The sequence below is a fragment of the Amaranthus tricolor genome, chromosome 3 (genome assembly GCF_026212465.1).
Source record: "Amaranthus tricolor cultivar Red isolate AtriRed21 chromosome 3, ASM2621246v1, whole genome shotgun sequence".
Classification (NCBI taxonomy): domain Eukaryota; kingdom Viridiplantae; phylum Streptophyta; class Magnoliopsida; order Caryophyllales; family Amaranthaceae; genus Amaranthus; species Amaranthus tricolor.
The window spans coordinates 141338-163397 of record NC_080049.1 but is presented as its reverse complement, the minus strand read 5'-3'; the positions used below and the strand labels follow the sequence as shown (position 1 = coordinate 163397).

Here is a 22060-nt window from a genome sequence, read left to right as displayed (position 1 = left end):
CAACCACAAGGTTTTGAAGATCCGAAAAATCCAAGGAAAGTATGCAAGCTTAAGAGATCCATTTATGGATTGAAGCAAGCATCAAGGAGTTGGAACCTCAGATTTGATGAGGCAGTCAAAGAGTTTGGTTTTCTTAGAAATGAAGAGGAATCTTGTGTATACAAGAAGTTAAGTGGGAATAATATCACCTTTCTGGTCTTGTATGTAGATGACATACTCCTCATTGGGAATGACAAAAATATGCTTGAGTCGGTCAAGCAATGGCTTAAAAGTCATTTCTCTATGAAAGACCTGGGAGAGGCTGAGTACATACTGGGAATAAAGATCTATAGGGATAGATCGAGGAGACTTATTGGACTAAATCAAGAGACTTACATAGATAAGATTCTCACAAAGTTCAAAATGGAAAGCTCCAAAAGAGGGTTTATTCCTATGCAACATGGCATTAAACTTTGCAAGACTATGTGCCCATCGAGTTCAGAAGAGTTCAAGCGTATGAATAATGTTCCTTATGCTTCTGCAATAGGATCAATCATGTATGCTATGATATGTACTCGACCAGATGTTGCATTTGCTTTGAGTATGTGCAGCAGATACCAGTCCAATCCAGGAGATGCACACTGGATAGCAGCGAAAAATATCCTCAAGTACTTAAGAAGGACAAAGGATAAATTTCTGGTATATGGCGGAGCTAATGAGTTGTTTGTCACTGGATACACTGATGCAAGCTTCCAAACTGACAAAGATGACTTCCGATCCCAATCTGGTTTCATATTTTGTCTGAATGGAGGAGCTGTGAGCTGGAAGAGCTCCAAGCAGAGTTCAGTTGCAGATTCTACAACAGAGGCTGAGTACATAGCAGCAGCTGAAGCAGCAAAAGAGGCTGTTTGGATTAAAAAGTTCGTTAGTGAACTGGGTGTAGTTCCTAGCATTGAGAATGGCATCAAGTTGTATTGTGACAATGAAGGTGCTATTGCTCAATCCAAGGAACCTAGATCTCACCAAAAATCTAAACATGTTGAAAGAAAATTCCATCTTATTCGAGATATTGTTGGAAGACAGGATGTAATAATAAGTAGAGTTGATACCACGGATAACATAGCAGATCCGTTGACTAAACCACTCCCTCAGCCGAAGCATGAGAGTCATACTAGGTCTATGGGGCTTAAGCATATAGGAGAATGTCTTTAGGTTGTTTACTTCATGTTTACAATTATAAAGAATTTTGTTTACCATATGTTTGGAATGTTTATCAATAATATAAATGGTTTGTTTCTTATTTAATTGCTTGGTTTAGTATTAAATAAAATGTTCATATAATTTGTGTTTTCAATAGGACTATTGGAAACGTTTCGATAATGGAACCCTATAAGTGAACTGAAATCACAATTTATATAATGTCCCTAATCTAAATCACTAAATTGGACATAAGTGGTTTATTAAAGATTAGCATGTAATTAATTGATAGCTCGGTTCCATGGGCTATGGAAACATAGAGATGTTTAATCGATTACATGGATGCATACCTGATGCATTGAGACTTGACCTAATCTGATTCGAAAGGGCAGAATCGAATCCTTATATTTAGTGGATTCCTTAGACATGAGTATGTCTTAATCACTACGAAATAATTAGTTTAACCTTGACGCTGTTAAACGTCGTGCTGTAAAAGGAGGCTATAAAGGCAGTGATCAGGTGGGCTAAGAATTGAGTGGGAGTTATGGTCATACAAGAATGAATAAGTCCTCCTATGTGATAGGATTGGTGTGTAGGCCTCTTGATGAGCGAGAATTGAAAATTGCATGGCCATGCGGAATAAGATTAAATGGTTAATCCTTAGTTGAACAATTCGAACTCAGAGATCAAGAAACATAATTTGAGAAATAACACTGTGTTGTCAAATTTCACATTAAGTGGCTTAAGGAATTTATAATTGTGCAATTGTCTTCGGACAAGTGGGAGATTGAAGGAATATGTCCGTAGACATTTCCGACAATTACTAAATATAAATATATAGGATATTTATGAAGATAATAAAGTTAATTATTATTAGTAATTATATTTGCTTGCTAGAGAATAAATATAATTGGTGGGTCAATAATAATTGGACCACAACTAATATAATTAATCCTATAAGGTCTTACAAAAGAATCAATTGAACGGTAAATGACTCGGGCCCATTAGGAGTATGGGCTTGCGATCCAATTAGGTTAACAAAAGAATCGGTTTCTTTTTGACCTAGGTTACTAGTATTATATGAGGATATAATGCTAGTAGTGGAGAAGTGGGGATAATGGGACGATGGATGTGAGTATTATAAATATGTTTATTTAAAACTCTCACCATACACAATTCTCATATACAGTTATTGAAAAACCAGAAAAAGCAAGAGAAACAATCTCTTCCGTTCTAGCAAACGTTGGTGTTCAATTGATTCCGGTAGACCGAATAGAGGAGCAACGTTTGAGGCTCTCCATATTATCTTATCGCGTTATTTTCGTGGATTTCACGCTACAAAGGTAATATAGACTAATCCTTTTATATGATTCATATGTTTGATTATGTTTATGATCCTGAGATAGATGTTAGGGAAGTGTTTCCTGAAATTCCGCTTTAAGCATCCATCGTATACCAACAGTATATATGATATAATAAATCTAACATTAATAAGTATTTTATTTGTTCTATAGAGACTTGTTATAATTTATTGGTTTTTCTTTGAAAACTGAAAATAATGCTCTATAATTGTTTGAAGTCATTGAGGTATAATTTCATTAAAATCTTGGATAAAATTATTTTTGATGTTGTAATTTACTTTGCCGGACTTAAGGCTGTGGGTGAAACTGTTGTTCATCCATTTCGTTATTTTGATAATAATTTGATAGGATTAATCAATTTGTACCAAACAATGGCCAAATATAATTGTAAAAAGGTCAGATTTCTGGTCAATGTTACGCACAATTGTCTAATTTATTATTACTTTTTACAATTGTCTTCGACCATGAACTTAAGTTTAAAAGCCCACGTATGAAAAAAGTCGCGAATTCGAATCTCACTTAAATATTAAACAACAGGTATAAAGAGGGTCTACATACCCATTTCTTGCCCCAAATCTTGTAAAAGGTCTTAGAGTCTTGAAGACTCTTTTGAGTTTCAACCATGAGTTTTTCCTTCGACATTTTATACATGAAGTATTTGTCATCCAATTTGTGGTTTTCCGCTGTCACTTTGTTGATTGAATTACTGGTTCAAATTTTTAATTTGGAAATTTGATGTTGGGCTATTTAATTTTCTTATTGATTATTGACCAAGTTCAATTGCTTTATTTATTTTTTATCAAAAGAATATATTGATGAATATTTCTCTTGGACTTGATAGATGATTTATTTGATTATTAGCTTCAGGAAATCAAGTAAATCTACATCTTGAAAGAGGATTTTAAATCGGTGTAACATAATTCGCCAGTTAATTTGCTTTATGAATTTAAAATATTACCCTAAAATATTCTAAAACCAACCATAATTCCTTTTTTGGATTTGCGACTCACAAGATTAGTGTATCATGTGACATTGTTCTGAACAATAATTAGATTTTGAAGATTATATGATGCAATCATCCAAATTGTGAAGATTATAATTGTTAATAAACTCATGATTTTTAATTCTATGAAGCTGTACGATTAGCTTCTGTCAAGATTTTAGTTGTATGTCCAATTTTCTTTTGACATTATTTGAGCTTTGATTTGCATAATCTAATTTTTTGAATCTTTTTGGTGGAAAATTAGTTTATTGTCTCCTTTTGTTTTAGAAATATTCTAATGAAATTTATTCATTTTTGTTGATGCAAATCCACTATCAGAAACAAATGCTGCTTTTGTGGATCATTAATTGGTGCACTTTCTGTTTTTTGAACACTTCTGTGTATATTGATTTGCCTAATGCTTCTGGTTAATGTTTGTTTTCCAGATTATGCATTAGTTTCTTCTATGTAATATAATTACACATGAGAATGTAAATTTGATTAAAACCAAATTCTTGGCGTTGATTTGTTCATCAGTGGTGTTTTAAAGGAAATCGGAAATGGTGCACTTTCTGTTTTTGGAACACTTCTGTGTATATTTTAAATGTTTTTTTTTTCTTTCCCATTACTCCTCCCTCCATTGATAAATCTTAAAATCCAAAAAAATTAAATTGAATATTGACAATTTTGCTTTTTCTTTCAAATTCAAAAGTATCTTTCCCATTCTTCCAAATTCTGAAAATATTTCTCAAAATAATCTTCTAAATCAAACCAAGAAATCAGGTATGGATCAATTGATATGGTACAACCTTGACCATCAATATAATTTAATCTAAGTCATTGTTTGTCCATTTGAATTTATCCTCAAACCAAAACTTAGCAGTAAACTTATTAAGACACCATCCTAAACAAAAAAAACGAAAAAACAACATACAAAAACCGATCAAAAACAACAGATTTAACAAAAAAAAAATTAACCTCATTGCAAACAGATTAAGAAAGGGAAAACGAATATGCCATTGAACGACCTCAATCCAACACTGCGGTTGTTCTTATGTGCTTCGATTGATTTTAGGGTTAGAAATTTGATTTGGGGATTAGATTTGGGCTATGGAGGGAATTAGGTGTCATATTATGGAGGGAATTAATGGGGAAAGTGGTTGTATACACAATTAATGGGGATGTAGGAATTAAAGACTATAACAATCCTAAAAAAGAAAAAGAAATTAAAATCATTGTAACCAGTAATGAGGTAAAGGGGTATGCTATGAACAAACTATGATAATAGTTGGAATTATTAAAAAATAAGTGATAGTTGAAATTATTTCTAGCCAATATATAATAATTGAGATTATTTTAAGCAAATTTTCAATGATTATTTGAATTGTAATGAGCTATTTATACTTAAAGGATTGTAAAGTATTAACTATATTGTATCATGCGTATAAGAAATTTGTTATAGTGTAAGGTGTTTGAAATGAATTCAGTATAAGAGAAATGTAATGGATTAAGGGAAGTCCAGAGATGTGTGACTCCATATGTATAATATCTTAAAATAAGAAAAACCATATTGATGGAATGGGGAGGGATCGAATAATAAGGGTGTTTAAAATAAGAAGAATAAGAAGTATTTTACACTCTTGGTTTCAATAGAATAAAAAAATCTAAGATCACGATTGAGCCAAAAAGACATAATTGCAAAAGTCACTATGTTACACAGAAAATATACTATGACATAAATTTAAAGAATGTTCTAAATTTATAACATAGTATCATTTTTTGTATATATAGTGACTAAATAAAAATTCTTCTTATTTTAAGATCCTTCTTATTTAATCATTTTTTTATAACATAGTGACTTTTACATATTTTTTTTTAGTTTTGTATTGACTTTAGTTTTTTTAGTAATATTTATTTTTGGGTTTTATTTAAGTGATGTCAATCAACATCACTGAACCATCATTGAATATAAGAGTTTTCTTGATATCCTTATTTACTCTATATTTTGTCAAGGTTATTGAGATCCTATTTGAAATGAACATAAGGGTAGGATCGAATTGTATATACGATCATATAATCCTACAAAATAACTAAAAAATTGTGATATAAAATTATTCTGACTTCATTTTTGAAAAACAAAACATAGAAAATCATTCAATAATTAATTTAAATCAAAATTATGAAATATTTTCAAACATAGGTGTGTGTGAAAAAATTAGTATCATTTTTATTAAGATTGTTTAATTGAACTGTAAGACGTTGAACCATGTTGTGATTTTATCATTCAAAATATAACTTGTCATAATTGTTCATTTTAACAGTTTAAAACATTGATATAAAGTTTTCCAACTTCATTTCTAAAAATAATATAGAAAATTATTCAACACTTAGTTTAAAACATCATATCAACAAAATAATTTTAATTTTTAAATCAAAATTATGAAATATTTTTAAACATAAGTGCGTATGTAAGAAAAAATAGTAAAAAATGCGCATATCATTAATATTAAGTTTGCTTAATTGAACTGTAGGATTATAGAATCGTATTATAATCTTTATACTCAAATAAAACTAGTCATGATTATTATTTTAAAAGTTCTAAATTGTGATATAAAGATTTTTGATTTCATTTTTGAAAAATGATATAAAAAGTCATTCAATAATTAGTTTAAACCCCATATCAAAAAAAAAAAGGAAAAAAAAAAAGATTTTAAAACCAAAGCTACTAAATATTTTCAAACATAAGTGCATATGTGAAACAAATTAGTGAAACATGGTGCATATCATTGACATTCATCATCATCATCCTACCAGTATATCCCGCTCTTAGAAAACTAAGGCCAGGGTCTGGGGAGGGAAAGAGGTAGCAGCTCATACCCATAAAAGAGAGCGCGGGCAAAGGAGTCCCCCGGCTCGAGGAAGATAAAGAGTCATGAAAAACACGTGCAAGACAACTTAAGGCCTATAAAAAGAGGAACACTACCAAAGAAAACAAAGAACTAAAAAGAAAACAAACGATAATGACAAGGGGTTAAGGGCACTAAAAGGTCAACTAGACGGACATCAGTAATCTAAGACGTGTATATGGTGTCTCCAACTGCTTCTATCCCTAGTCAGGTCCGCAGAGAGGTTCAACTCATGCAAGTCAACTCTTATTTGCTCATCCCAAGTTCTCCTTGGTCTACCTCGACTCCTCTTACCCTCTACTATAATGCTTTTTACCCTCCTCACAGGGGCGTCGAAAGTCTTCCTTTGCACATGACCAAACCACCTCAATCTATTCTCTCGCATTTTACCAAATATAGGAGCTACCCCGTGTTTGTTCCTAAATTCTTGGTTCCTAATTCTATCCATCAATGTGTGTTCACACATCCACCTCAACATACGCATTTCTGTGACTTCCATTTTATGTTCGAAAACCTTCTTTATCGACCAACATTCGGTTCCATATAGCAAAGCAAGTCTGATTGACGTCCGGTAGAATTTTCCTTTTAACTTGCTTGGGAATTTTCTATCATATAACACTGCGGTGGCTACTCGCCACTTAAGCCAACCCGCCTGTATACGATGCTTTATATCTCCGTCAATCTCCCCATCCCTTTGAATGATTGATCCCAAATATTTGTACTTGGTTGTGCTCTTAACAACTGTGTCGTCGATGAACACCTCTGATTCACCTACCAGTGATGTCCCACTAAAGTCACAGCGCAAATACTCGGTCTTCGTACGGCTAATGCGCAAACCTTTACCTTTTAAAGCTTCCCTCCACTCATCCAATTTGTTACTAACCTCTTCTCTAGTTTCTGCTACCAGCACTATGTTGTCCGCGGAAATCATGCACCACGGTACCGTCTCCCAAATAGATTTATAAATCTCTTCCATTATGACAGTAATAATGAAAGGGCTTAGAGCCGATCCCTGATGTAGTCCCCCTTTAACTGGAAACGACTCTGTTATCCCGACCAGTGTTTGAATGCTAGTCGAAACGCTGTCATACATATCCCGTATGGCCTCTATGTACACTGAAGGGATACCTCTAGCCTTGAGGCCATCCCAGATGACACGTCGTGGTATGCTATCATACGCTTTCTCCAAGTCAATGAACAACATATGTAGATCTTTCTTTCGCTCCCTATATTTCTCCATCAGTCTCCTCAAAATATGAATTGTCTCAGTGGTTGACCTTCCTGGCATAAAACCGAATTGGTGCTCTCTAATCATCGTTTCCTGTCTAAGTCTCCCCTCTATCACTCTTTCCCACAATTTCATTGTGTGGCTTAGAAGTTTGATGCCTCTATAGTTGCCGCATACTTGCGCATCGCCTTTGTTCTTGAATAGAGGTACTAGTGTGCTATTCCTCCATTCTTCTGACATCTTATGTGTCCTCAAAATAACATTAAAAAGGTTTGTCAACCAACGAATGCCCTCTTCTTCTAAACCCTTCCACACCTCAATTGGGATGTTATCTGGCCCTACTGCCTTTGTTCTACCCATCTTTTTGTTAGTTTCTCCTACTTCTCCTGTGGTAATATTCCTCGCTGGCTCGTATTCCCGTGGTCTTTGGGCATCCAAAATCTGATTATCCGCGTCCTTTGGTCCCCTTGACTCATTGAGCAACTGGAAAAAGTACTAGAGCCATCTAGTTTTGATCCCCTCTTAACTCAGGAGCACTCGTCCCTCCTCATCCTTGATGTATTTCACTGCCTCTAAGTCTTGCCGCTGTTTGGCCCTAGTCCTTACTAACTTGAAAATCTGTTTCTCTCCCTCTTTGGTATCAAGCTTCCGGTACAAGTCCTCATAACCACGGTTTTTTGCCTTCGTTACAGCTTTTTTGGCCGCCCGCTTTGCTTCTTTATAGCTCACTCTCTTTTCAATCCTATCCTCCTCTTCCGTGCATACCATAAGTTCCTTAAATATTTTGTTTTTATCTTTTATCTTCTTTTCCACCTCATCGTTCCACCACCAAGACTATTTGAACACTTTTGGTTTACCCAACGCTACCCCCAAGGTCTCTTCTGCCACTTTTCTTATGGTTTTCGCCATGTTCACCCACATCTCATTCGCATCCTCTGACTGGCTTGGGAAGCCCAAAAAACTTATCTCGTTTGCCAGGGTTGTGACCATATCTCCTCTGAGTTTCCCTCACATGATCTTACCCTTGGACTTGACCTTCTTTTCTTTGATTTTCTAGAAGCCTATGTTGTGTAGGCATCTCTATACCCAAAACCACCTTAAAATCCAAGCATGAGGCCCGATCTCCCTTGCACACTAAAAAAATAATCAACTTGAGTTGCATGGCCACCGCTCTTATAAGGTTGCTAATTGAATTGTAAGATTGTAGGATCTTGTTATGATTTTACCACTCAATATAATTTCACTTACAATTGTAGGGTCCTTCGAACTCCACAATCTTATCTACAACCCGAATTACTCATTTGCTTTATATCATAGAATCATAGATCAAAATCGAAAATTAATAGTAACAAACTCTACATCACATTTTTAGCGATGATCTTCATTGTAGTATTCGTTTCAAAATACAATTCATTGGAGTGTTTCCAAATGAAGTAACTTATCGTAGTCCAAAAAACACAATTAACCTTCGCCCTCCTCATTTTTTACCCGATCAAAACCTTTGAAAACTCAAATCTTTCATCCAAAAGTTCATTTAGAGGTAGAGTTAGGCAATAGGTGCTCAATCTATTTCTGAGTTTTATGAGTTGTGTTTAGCACGTTTGCAAGTGGCGTGGGAAAGACTTAAAAAGGGTGCTTAAAACTTATAATGGCTGGCCTTTCACTTTGCACCAACACACACACATACACAACTTTTATCCTCAATAAAAACATTAACACAAAACTTCTTAAGCTTCATTTAAATTGTCATCTTTCTCCTAACACAAGTAGTAATTACCATCTATAGCCTCTTCCTAACTGTGAAATTTCAAGCGAAATACGAGGATGAAGATGAAGTATCAGCAAGAACCTGCAACGCGGTAAGCAGTTAATGAAATATCAACCAGCATCTGTTGTATGGTTTATGCAATACAAATTTTTATATCTTTAAAATCAGATTACTCAGATACCTCCAACTGCTCTTCAGTAAATTGTTCTCTCTGGAAATTCCAAGTGTCTGCATGAGTTCGTCGAAACTCCGCAACAGCTTTAGTAACAGTTGATCTCACAGGTGACGGCTCACCAACAAAGCGAGCCAATAAGGTAACATGCTCTGGCAGCCAACTGAAGCAAAATATTCACTCCAGTCAAAAGACCAAACAAAAGCAACAAGTATCAAATGAATATAATGCTATACGAATACGGAATGAGCAATAAGTTATGTACATATGCTCGTGGCTCACTATAGATTTCTTCTCTCTTCTCGAACTCTAGCAGAGTCGTGAAGCCGGCTGATGAAATGGCTTCAACCCATGATGTTTAAAGTTTTTATTGCCATTGTAGCAGACTTGAGGTGCTATGCTAGTACTATGAAAATACAAGTTAATACTAAGTTTGTACCCAAGGATCTTTCACTATCCCTCTTTTTAGCCGTCTCCAAAAGATCTTCTGTTTCTCTTTTTCCTTTTTTTTACTTCAAAAAACCATATAATTGTGATACTAGGATCCAATTTGTAGTAGTTTCTCTTAAAATTTTCTACTCTATGAACGTGCAACTATTATAATCCCATTCATCCATTTTTCTTAATCTCCATGCCAAATTTAAACAGAAAGATCAAAAGAGTTCCCCAAAACTTGTAAGACGACATTCAAAATCATCAAACATTTTTAAAAAAATGTTCAGGTTGCTACTGCTTTACCCAGAATCAACCAAATTATTGAAAAAGATCATCAAAGTTGGAGCATATTGTATCACTGCAAAATATATACTACAACATTTATAAAAAGAATTTCAAAAAAGAAAGATAAATGATATACTACTTTATTCGGTTTAGGGTTTTTTGGCTCAAAGTAAAATTAATGCTTATGACATCACTATTAATTTAGTGGATAACTTTGAAACATACAACTAATTGAACATTTTGTATAATTAATCAACTATTACTGCAATGTTCCTTAGTCCTTACCATAACTGGATATAACCAAATAATTAAACACTAATTATAAGAAATGAGATAGTCAAGTGAAATTTTGCTTGATGCGCTAAATGCATACTTATTGGTGTGTGCTGAGTGCTGATCATTACCAGGTGTTTTGCGGGTGAGCTACTGGCCTCTGCTCTCACATGCTCTCCATGGCATAGAATCCTTTAACCAATTCATGCACCTTTCTTAATGTCAGATTATAGTATGAGCCCACTCTAACTTACGGCCAAGATCTGCCACTAACTTACGGATTCCCCCTCCCCCCTCTTGAGTCAGCTCTTGAATAAGCTCTTTCTGTAACATCTCTGCTATCCTATGAATTAATACAAATCTTCTACGCACGTGAGCTGGAAAATATGGTATTCCCAATTCCCCATTCATCCACTTTTCTAAATCTCCCTGCTAACTGCAAAGAGCAAGCAGAAAGACTTTTTACGAATAGTAGGATTAGTAAATACTAATCCTGCCTATTTATATAGGTTTGGATTTCTGGTTTAAAATGAATTATAGTTTAGTCAAATGCTTATTCTATATTTCGAGCGTTGACATTGTTATTAATCATTTGAATACGATGTAAATTATTACTCAAAAAGATTTTTCTGTAAAGCAAAGGAATGTTTCCAAACTGCATGAAATTGCATTATATTGTGAATCATCTTGCTTCTTGTTTAAAGTTCAGATTGGCCTCCTCATGTAGCCCTAAAATTCAGGAACACATTAACATTGTTCTGAATAGAGGTGTTCAACGTGCCGAGTCGGAGAAAAATCTAAATGGGCCGGGTTATGTCAAATTTAAACAGCCGGGGCGGGTCCAATCCCATTTAAACCCGACCCACTTTGACCCCTTTTTTCTAAGTTCATATAATAGTTTTTTTTATTCTACTTTCTGGCCCGTTCGGTCGACCCACCTATGTATATAATAATATCATATAAAAATATAAAAAAAAAGTGGTAAAATTTTTTTTCCTACCGATTCCTATAATAATCCGACCCGGTTCGACCCTTTAAACCACGGCCCGTAATGGCACGACCCATTATTGACCCGACCTGCTAATGACCCGTCAAAATGTGACCCGATCCTTGACCCGTTGGATCGACCCGCCCCGTTAAGCACCTCTAGTTCTGAACGTAATTGACCAGCTATCAGCAAATATCCCCCCTCCTTAAATAATCAACTTTTACCATCACAAAAATATTTATGGTTTTATGATTTATCAATGCACTGTATCGCACAAAACATGATCTAGTAAGACCAAAGGATAAAAAAGAAGCATTCCAATGCAGGGTAAGAAAACAACATATCCCAGAAACAAGATATCTCCGGTTTACCAAATATAGAGAAGTGGATAATAATGTCTGGTAGGTAGTAGCAATAATCAAGAGATAAAATTAGGAACTTCCACATTTACCTTGGCATATCATATGGAACAGACAGGACGCAAGCTGTCAGCGCAAGCACAGCACCATGAACAAAAGCAACAGAATATGCTGTTTTTCTGCCATTTCACATAGAAAAATAAAATGGCTGAGAGAATTCACATAACCCATCCAACAAACAAAGACACTGAACCCTAAAGTGCTCAGAGCATCGGTGCAAAATAGGCAATCCAAAATTAATTGTGTTAAAGGTACAGGATAAAATAGCAACGCCGTAATGTCATGACTATTTTTATGCAGTAGCAGTATATTAGAGGAGACGGGGAGCATGAGTTTGTGAAAACAATATATCAAATGCTCGAATCCCTATAGAAGAAGAAAGAAGCATGAATCTTTTTTCTTTTCTATCCAGCCGGTTCTACTTAAGACATCATACCAAAAATGGGACGTGTACAAAGAGATGATGGCCATCATCAGGACACAGCAGACTTGGAACTTCGATGGCTCTCAAAAATGTATTCAGAATTCAGATACTACAACATATTTAGAGCTAGAAACAGATGGATTGAAAACGGCCATGAGCTTCAAGGCTCTTCAAGCAATCATAGCAGGCAAGGGAAAACTGAGCCAAGGCCCATTCACGCTGCAGATCAAGTCAGGCTAGCAGACTATATCATAGGTTCTATTCTCTTAAAATTTATATTTAATTAAAAATGAAGGACCCCATGATCCTAGTGGGGTTTATGCTTGAAATTGCTAGTGGTCATGCGCTGCCTAACTTCCATATTTTGTGCTGTGCAAAGCTAGAGTGTGCGGCCTCATATTCGGTCAGACTCAGGCCCACAGCATACCACACTATCACTAAAAAGAAAAGGCAGCTTTTCAAAGATCTCACCTTTGTTTTTTCTTAAGAATAAGAGTTGCCTCCCTAAATGCCCTTCCACGGAAGTCTTCAGCAAGAATTTCATCCCCACCTTTCATCAAGCCAGCTAAAACAGCTGCTGCATGTTCTCGTACCTATAAACATTAGCAGAACCAAAAAAGGATATTTAATTCAAGCTACAAAAAGTACTATATAAAAATTAATTTTTAAACTAGATCCGTGAGCACAAATTTGGATTATTTTTCTATGTAAAGACTGATTGCTCAAAGCATAAATAGAAATGCCACTTAAACAAAAGGCATATATTTCAAGGTCACTAATCGCTACCATTGCCTTGACGTATGATCCCTCCGTCACATAGTGTTCTTCCCACTTTCAGTTTCAGACATACAATAAAGTTCTTCCACTCTTAAATTCCCTTCTGGTATTTCTAAACATTTTTTCTCCCCCACTAAAAGTACAAAAACACATTTACTTTTTTCCTTGTCCCCACTCACAACTATACTAAGTGGGATGAACATGATGGGTTGACATTGGTTAACAGATTAAAAACTGAGTAGTAGAGATATGAAGAATGAAATGGGGTTATAGATCATTAGAAGTTAAAGCATTAGATCATAAATCAAAGAAAATATAGAAGTCAAATTGCATCAGCTTAAGCTTAGGTTATTATTTGGTATGTTATCAAGGCCTTGTGAACCACTGACTTATGTATCGAGAAAAGTTTGCTATCTCTTGTACAAGATGCATATATAGCACAACAGTTTGTACATATATCTCGGAAACAGGTCTTCTAAAAAGTATGGATGAAACAAATCCATGTTCCCATACCACACCTTGAAGTTGAAACATATACTAGTTGTTTACCGCCCTCCTTGTGTGTTTCATGTCTCCTTCTTTGCGTAGTCTTATCCACATAGGTTCACTAACCAGCACATTTCAGAGAGTGATTGTCACAAACAACCACCACTAAGATCAAACATTTAAGAACCTAAATACAAAAGAATCCAAACAACCATTTTGTAAAGAATTTTCCATGTTTTTTTAATAAAAAGTAGAGAAGCATACTAATCAACCCTTGTTTGAGCATCTTAATGCATAGAAAACTAAAAACAAATCTGTAATAAAACACATCAGATTGCTGAAACTATTCAAAAGTTTATCGCAGGAAATGAATACATGCATCAACTTCGATCTACCATACAAAATTACATATTGCAATTCATGGGTACATGGAAGGAAACTTACCTCTACTTGGCCATCTATGAGTAACTTTTCAACAATAGTCCAAATTTGTAGTTTTTCAGCATGTGGAAGGACAAAATTGTGCCTGTTATGAACAAAAGAGCAAAGATGAAATCAACAAAAAAAAAATATAGATCAGAAAATAAAAAAGCATGAGATTGCTAAAACATTACCTAAACATAAATGAACGGAGATATGTCAATGTAGCAGATCTGGTCCGCCAATTAGAATCATTAGCTGACTTATGGATAACAGCAACAGCATTTTTACGATGTGGTTCTTCAAAGATAGTCCATTTTAACAATTCAAAAGCAGCTTTTGCCAATGTTGATAAATCTTTATTTGATATATCCTTCAAAAGCCAAAACAGGTTTTCATTTAACAAGTTTACATGCTCTGCTTTTATACACAACTCTAGTTCAGACTTCACCCAATGTCTTCTTAATGCTTACAAAAAAATAAAAAACGGAATAGTGACATTTTATTATGGTCTTTCTACCTCCCACTCTTTTCTTATACATATTTAGGAAATAAGATTCTTCCTGTCTCTTTATTTTTTTTTTTTGATAAATGTCCGATAAAGGTCCCTTTACTTTTCACTCCTCTCTAAAGATGAGAAGATTTTAAAGAGAAAAGAAAAGACAGGAGATAAAGAGTCAGAAGTACAGGACAGACAAAAACTATTTTCAATGTAAGCTGATGTTTGACAACCTGTCATTATTTACAACAGAACCAACGTCTTGATGAAAGAGTTATCTATGATGCAAACTGAAAAAAGGGAATTAAAATTATTCAATAAATGAGGACACTAGACAACCATACAAGACAGGAAGCAACGAGAACAAGAAATCACTTAGCACACCTGCAAAGAAATCACAGGGTAAAGAATGCCGACAATTGTCTCCATCAAAAACAAGGCTCTGCCTGACTTCAGCAACGCAATGACAAAATGGAACAACTGCACATTGTAAAAACAATAAATTAGACTATACTCAGTTTTGAATCTGCAATAAATCATGTGATCGCACAATTAGATAAATCCAAGCCAGTGACTTCCACGTCAGAGGTTGTAATGTTTGATTTCCCCCAACCACGACACAACTTTATCCATAGAGTTACAGCAAGCTGATACTTATTCTCGAAGAAGAAATGATATACCGTTTCCATCCTCTTTACATCTTCTACAGAATCATTTGGGATCCTATTTTCCTGGAATACATCTGCATCTGCATCAATATGGTCGGAGTGAGTTGTTTTCTGAATTCTAATGGCACATTCAGTAGCTTGATCCAACAGAAGCTGACTCCAACTACCCTCAGCTATCTCTTCACCCACACTACGGCTTCCACTTAGGTCAGGATAAGAACGGGCATATAATCTATGGAGCTGAACATTTGAGCATAATACACAAAGGATAACACCCACAGCTTCCCTTACCTGTCCGACAAAAGTTTGCACTTTGATAGTCAGAACTTCTAGGCAGAGACAATGCTACGAAAAGATGCAAAGACAAATGATTCTTCCAACTATGAGTCAAATATTTACAGCATGTAAAAGTAATAAACTTGAACAAACACGAAACCTTGACTCAGTTTTACAAGGCGCAAACCACATCAAAGCACAAAAGGGTCCCAGAACATAGATGCAAGGAACAAGGCGAAAGCAGAGTTTTGGTGAGGCACACTTTTTTTGCACCAAATCTCATAAAACAATTCTTAAGCGTATTTGATACATAAAACAACATCAAATACACATTATAATTGCATATAAGATCGAAAACATAATTATATTTGCTCTAAGCCACTAATATAGTGCATAATAGCACAAGAGGGTACTTTAACCCACATTCTAAAACATTATGTCTTATTATTATCACATTGTTCAATAAGAAAAAAGAAAAAGAAGACAGAAAAATCAAAGACAAAAATTCAAAGAAGAATGTTAATGTAAGTGCCAAAATTCATGACTTTGAATATTTAATCGAACATGCCTTAGCTTGTACTTTGGAGAGGAACGATGAGGATGTGTCGAGTATAAGTGAATTGAAGTGTGGAACGGTTCATGAGGTGTTTAACATGGAGCATTAGAGGTTCCATTGAGGTGAGGAACCATGCCTTGTACAAGTCAAGGCATGGGATGAATGGTTGCCCGATCGAGGCAACGTGAGAAGAAATGAACAGAAGGCAGCAGTAAGGCTGCTCGTTTGAGCGACTGTTATGCTCATTTGAGCAGCACTTCAGTGGGCAAGCAGTAGCATTCTGGTTTGAGTGCTCGTTGAGCATGATGTGGGCTCGTTCAAGCACTCCACCTAGGATGCTTTCTGATCAGTTTCAGCTATGTGGGTGGTATTGAAGGGTGATTTATTTTCTGTTTATTGCCATGTTCATTGTCATACTTAATTATTATGTTTATTGTGGGTGTAAATTGTGTGGTGTAATGGTGATTAATGTGTGGTTCTAGAATGATGTACTCCTTGCCTATAAAAGGATACATCATTTATAAAACAAAAAGCACCACAAACACACGAACTTGCGAGAGGGCTATTTCATTGTAAGAAACTTGAGTGTTCTTCATAGAATTAGTATTGTGATCTTGAGAAAATTGTTCTCAAGATAGGGGAGGGTTATTTATATATTGTATTGTTCAATCTAATTATAAATAAACTTTATTTGAGGGGGAGGTATCCAAGATACCTCATAAACAATTGAGTTCATCTTTTCTTGTAATTCTCATCTTGTTTTTCCATTGTTGAACCACTTAATACTTTCATTTCAAAGAATAAAGAGGAAAAATTAAAGAAAAACTAGCAGAAAGAAGTAGATGAAAAAGCCTAAAGAGATGCAACAGTGAAAAAAAAGGAAGCTCCCCAAGTGAAAAAAGCCTGAAGAGATGCAAGAGTGAAATTTAAGGCCTCCAAGCAAGTCCTTTTTTTTTTTTTCCCTTTTCTCTCTCTTCGAAAACCTCGAAATCTCTTTTCTTTTTCTTCGTCTCTCTTTGAATAAGACAAATTATTTAGTCTCATTTTTCAAAATTTTAAAATTTTTATCCCCCAAAAGCGAAAACATAAAAGTGGATGTCCTTAGAGACGCATTTTAAAACTAAAATTTTGCTCGATCTACAACATGAAAAATAAGAAAGAGTAAGGAATACAACAAAAATTGTTCACTTCACCACTACGAATGACGTAAAAGCATGTTATCAAGAAAATCCACATATATATGATTTGGTCACATCTTAGGGCTGCAAAGTTATGACTTATAACACAAGACGAGCAATACAAGTATCACTGCAAGAAAAATTGTTAACCAAATTGAAAACTGAAGACAACTACTGAACTACCATGATGAAATTAAAAAATTAAAAAGAGAAGAACTGTAGTAAATGAATATGAAGACAAAATCAAATAAGCTATGCAAACAACGATGAAGTGGCGGAGGCTAAGGATTCGGAAGACAGTAGCTTTTAGGTTGATGGTAAGCATACTTTAAAGCTGACTTAGATTTTCAAGACAAGGGAGACCTAGAAGAAATTTGCAAGCTATGCAATCTACAACGAATGAATTCAGAAGACAATAGCTTTCAGGTTGATACTAAGCATACTTAAAAGTCAATTTAGATTTTCAAGACAAGTGATGTCCATAAGAGATTTGCATCGAAGAGAATGGTAACAGCATCCTCTAACAATTTTGAAAGTTTGGGCATTTGTACAAGTACTATGTCGAGATTTTAAAGATTGTTCAAATAAAGTTACCACTTCCCAATAATAAGTTATTAGATTTGTTTTGCGCTCAACAACTTTATCTTCTGCATTAGCCACTATCACAGTGACAACTCGTAATATAGTAAATACTCCATAAATTATCAAAAAGACCCTTCCTTATGAGATGGATAATTTCCAACGTAAATATTACATCATTTACAAAGATGTATATTAAGAAACATAGAAATGCAGTCCATAATAATTAAACAAGGTATAGAGAATCCTAGCACAGATGAACTAATTTAACCTTAGCACCTCGCAAAGCTCATAATAGAAACACCTCTTTCTGTCGTCTACAGTATATGCAAGTGATAGCACAAAGAGACAAATCTAACATGTAAAAAGAAGATAAAGACTTACTTGTGCAGATGAATGACTCATATTAAGCAACAACTCATTTAGTAGTCTCTGGTGCTGCAGTAGTTCAGCTTCTGGCATATTAGGAGGCGACACTTCTATAAATACAGCTGCCAAAAAAGCATAACGTTTGGCAATAACAGTAGTATTTGCAGTCTGAGGCAAAGGTTTAAGCAGACAATCCATTATTTTCTGTCGTAGTAGTGGAACTCGTGTTCCATGCTTTCCTTTACCGGTCACAGCATATCGTATGCAAGATACCCACTCAGGTATAGATTCCACTGATGGTGCCATGATAATATCCTGCAGTTTAGACATTACCCAATCATCCCATTCCTCAAGAAGACCATTCACATCAGAATGCAAAATACCAGAAAATGCTTCTGCAGCGACACATTGCTTTGATCTATCCTGAGAACTTGCAAAATGATCCAGAGGGCTCTTTAGAGCTTGTAAAACAGAAATTCCACACTCTTGAATCAATCGCTTGAAAAATCGAGCAAAGTCTGAATAGAAAGTACCACTTCCAAACAAAGAAATCCAACTAGGAGTTCGTGGCCAAGAAGCTGTGAAGTCAAAGTAAAAAAAGGTAATTGATTTGTCTGCTACGCTCTGAAAGGAAGCATTTCCATAATTCCCCCTAGAAGATGTAGTATCACCATCACTAATTGTGTGAACATGGGAAAGGCTATTAAAGGTCTCATTAAAGAATCCCTCTTCTTGAAAAATTTCAACTAAAGCTCCTTCAATGGAAGATTGAATGACACCTTCAACATTTTCTGGGGATGACTCAGCTAACATTTTATGAGACGATTCTTTTAATAATGTATTGAGAGCTGAAATTGCAAGAAATCTCGTTTGAGGAAGTTGACTTCTTAAGTTCTTTAAGAAATGTCCTGCAAAGAAACAAGATGTGGTTAGCAACTTAGCATGTGCCAGAATTTCACATAACATAGAACAATAATGATTCAAAAAAATGCGACCAACATTTACAAAGACTACACATGAATACCCAACCCCATTCGCACCCTCTCTCCCACTAAATTAACAAAACACATGAGACCACTCATATAATAAGGGTGAACTAATTACCGCATACATCAGTAAAATAATATCAATTAGCCATTGACAGATTGCAAATACTAATATATCATATACTGGCATACTGCTCTAATTAAATAAAGTAAAAGTGATCGTATTTATTTATTTTAGAAAGCAAAATTTTCATTGGATATCTATGATTAATAATCAACCAAAAAGATCACAAACTCACGTAGTTAGTAAGTCACATTTGAATGCAAAAGTAAACAAGGTCACATTTTAACTAAAACACAAGTCTTATTATTAATTTAAAATTTAAATGATTATAATAGTGAAAAAAGTTTTTAAAAAAGAAGAAAAAAGGTCTATGGATATTCCTAAAAATTTAATACAAAATCAAAACCTAGATCCGCAGTTTTATCAAAGGATACCGATGCGACCTAGATAAGTTGGGGTCAAAAAATTGAGATCGAGACCCTATGAAACGGATATGAATCCATGAATCTAGGTTGGGTCCATCCCTATTTGCCAACATCATCATTTTTCATATCCTAGGTGTTATAAAGTTAAATATAATCGGGCCCTTTCCAAGTGAATGTTTGAAGTACCTTGTTTCAATGAAATATTGATCAATGTTAAACATAAGATTCAGTGTTCATAATTCTTTTTGAGAACTACAATCAAAAAATTATGTGATCAAGGTGGGTCGCCAAGGTTAAAGGGTAAGTTCTTTATCAATAAACCAACAAAATTATATGCAATGGGCTTTCAATAGATATCATTGTAGAAAGACAAAGGTAGTTGTAATGTGTATGATAAGATAGTTGAGTGGACATATCCTAAAGGATAAATTCAAAATGAAGACAGAAAAAAGGGTCTAAAACTTGTTAATAATAAAGAAAAAAAAATGAGAGAAGACTATCTATATTGGTTGGTTTGCTCAAGTGCAAAGACAAAAAAGCAAAAGTCAAAAGAGTGGAACATTGGAACATTGAGGAGCTAAGTAAAGAAAGAGACAAGCCAAAGATAACCTGGATAACTAAGTAAAGAATGACTTATTGACTTGGAAGTCCCAAACTACAAGAGCATGACAACAAATAGGAATGAAGAGGAGAATAGATGTAGATGATAATTAAAATTGATGTAAAAGTTGTATATTAGTATTAGATAATTAAATTAATACTCAAAACAGTTGAATAATCTTTGTTAGCTGATTTGTTTTGTTTCATGCAACCACCTCATATTGTAAGGTTCAAGGCACTGACATTGTTGTTGTTGTTGTTTCTATCCATTCATATACAACGGGAAACAAATTAACTAAAGCTCACTCACCAACAGTTTCGCTTAAAATTTGTGTAGAGAAGCGTGGATTATTCCTAGACGCCATCACCACTAACAAGAAGACTCTATTGGCCATTAGATTGTACCTGTAGGTATAGTAACAACAAAGCTGAAGTGAGTTTGTAGGATCATAATGATAATGAAGCTCTCATAAATTCAGCAATATATCTTTGACAATCAAGATAAATGCATTGTACCTCCAATGCAAGCTATTTGTATCGAAACTCATGGACCCTATCTGAGAAATCAAATCAACAAAAAGTTGCCCATCTGACTGGCTATTTGATGCCTTGAAGAGGTTTTTGGGTACTCCAGAAAAAAGAATGTTGAATTTCACAAAGAGCTATGGTCAATCAGAAATTTGATTCAGTAACGAAAGGCATTACTTAGAGAAAAGCAGATGAGAAAATCCAAGAATTTAATGTGCACGAGATTACCTCGGTGATTGCTTTTTGAGCTTTCAAGGATTCGTGATGTGCACTAAACAGGTGAACACAAAAATAAGATAAAACCCAAATACTGAACTTGAAAGCACATGGATGAACCTACATATACCATAATACCTTTTCAGAATACCAATGGTGAAGGAAGTGAAAGCCTTTGAATCCTGAAAAATTACCAGAAGAATATTTTAGAAAATAAACTTTTGAAAGTTTTTTTTTTTTTTTTTTTTTTTTTTATAGCAAAGTAAACAGTTAACTACCATGGTCAAATGCTTAAGAAGCGTTCGATCGGAAAGAATGGTGCAAGATCCAAGAACAGCATATTCAGGTGAGCTAGGGTTTGTTAATTTCTCGGTCAGGACAACCATGCACTTTGAGACCATAGACGGCCATCTCTTTAACATCTTCAGGAGGCTCCTTGCAGCAAGCCTGATTTCCATATTATTTTAGAAAAAAAAGAATATGCACAGTAGAGAAAAACTGGTACATATAATAATGGACAAGATTCTCTTCCCTAACATTTATAAATTTATGAGAGCTAGTTGACTAACAAACAAAAGAAGACTCAAATTTTATGAACACTTCCACATTTAGACACTTTACCATAAACTTAAACATATACCCAACAATAAAGATCAGTAGGCCAATGATCCCTCAAAGTCAACTACATCAAAATTAATGTAACAGACTCCAAGATATTAAACCTAATACACGGAAAAACTTTCCAACATCAAGCCAAAGTTATGCCGATCTGACACAATTTTTGAAAAATATTACCCTTCAAATTGCCAAACATAATCTCTAATAAACTAAATTCGCTAGAAGTCACTACTGAGAACCCTTCAGTATTAGTCCCACTTCTCTTTTTGGCTAAGTCACCCTAAATATGTCATAACTATTTTGGGTTAGATTTTTTTATTTTTTTACCTTTAAATGTCTCGGTTCCTATTGTTGGGTTAGGGGTAAGATATTTTTGGCTAAATCTCCCTAAATGTCTC

General features: G+C 34.7%; 2 protein-coding genes across 3 annotated transcripts in view; both read right to left on the bottom strand.

The window, feature by feature from the left end:
• Positions 1 to 4346: 4346 nt before the first annotated feature.
• LOC130807409 (uncharacterized) lies at positions 4347 to 8643 on the bottom strand. The gene is made up of 5 exons (XM_057672610.1): positions 8521 to 8643; positions 8191 to 8427; positions 7934 to 8136; positions 7074 to 7213; positions 4347 to 4423 (listed from the first exon to the last, which is right to left on the bottom strand). Exons 1-5 carry the CDS (start codon positions 8641 to 8643, stop codon positions 4347 to 4349), a joined length of 780 nt encoding a protein of 259 aa, XP_057528593.1.
• A 694-nt stretch (positions 8644 to 9337) lies between these two features.
• Positions 9338 to 22060, bottom strand: part of LOC130808738 (proteasome activator subunit 4-like) — a 32161-nt gene continuing 19438 nt past the window's right edge. For both annotated transcript variants that reach the window (XM_057674215.1, XM_057674214.1), the window contains 14 exons: positions 21323 to 21491; positions 21183 to 21226; positions 21057 to 21099; positions 20817 to 20962; positions 20611 to 20705; positions 18241 to 19133; positions 15280 to 15558; positions 14984 to 15079; positions 14295 to 14473; positions 14125 to 14206; positions 12889 to 13010; positions 12026 to 12112; positions 9603 to 9756; positions 9338 to 9502 (listed from right to left, as the gene is read on the bottom strand). In XM_057674215.1, coding sequence (XP_057530198.1) covers positions 9461 to 9502; positions 9603 to 9756; positions 12026 to 12112; positions 12889 to 13010; positions 14125 to 14206; positions 14295 to 14473; positions 14984 to 15079; positions 15280 to 15558; positions 18241 to 19133; positions 20611 to 20705; positions 20817 to 20962; positions 21057 to 21099; positions 21183 to 21226; positions 21323 to 21491 — 2431 coding nt within the window. In that variant the 3' untranslated portion in view covers positions 9338 to 9460. The remainder of the gene's footprint in view (positions 9503 to 9602; positions 9757 to 12025; positions 12113 to 12888; positions 13011 to 14124; positions 14207 to 14294; positions 14474 to 14983; positions 15080 to 15279; positions 15559 to 18240; positions 19134 to 20610; positions 20706 to 20816; positions 20963 to 21056; positions 21100 to 21182; positions 21227 to 21322; positions 21492 to 22060) is intronic.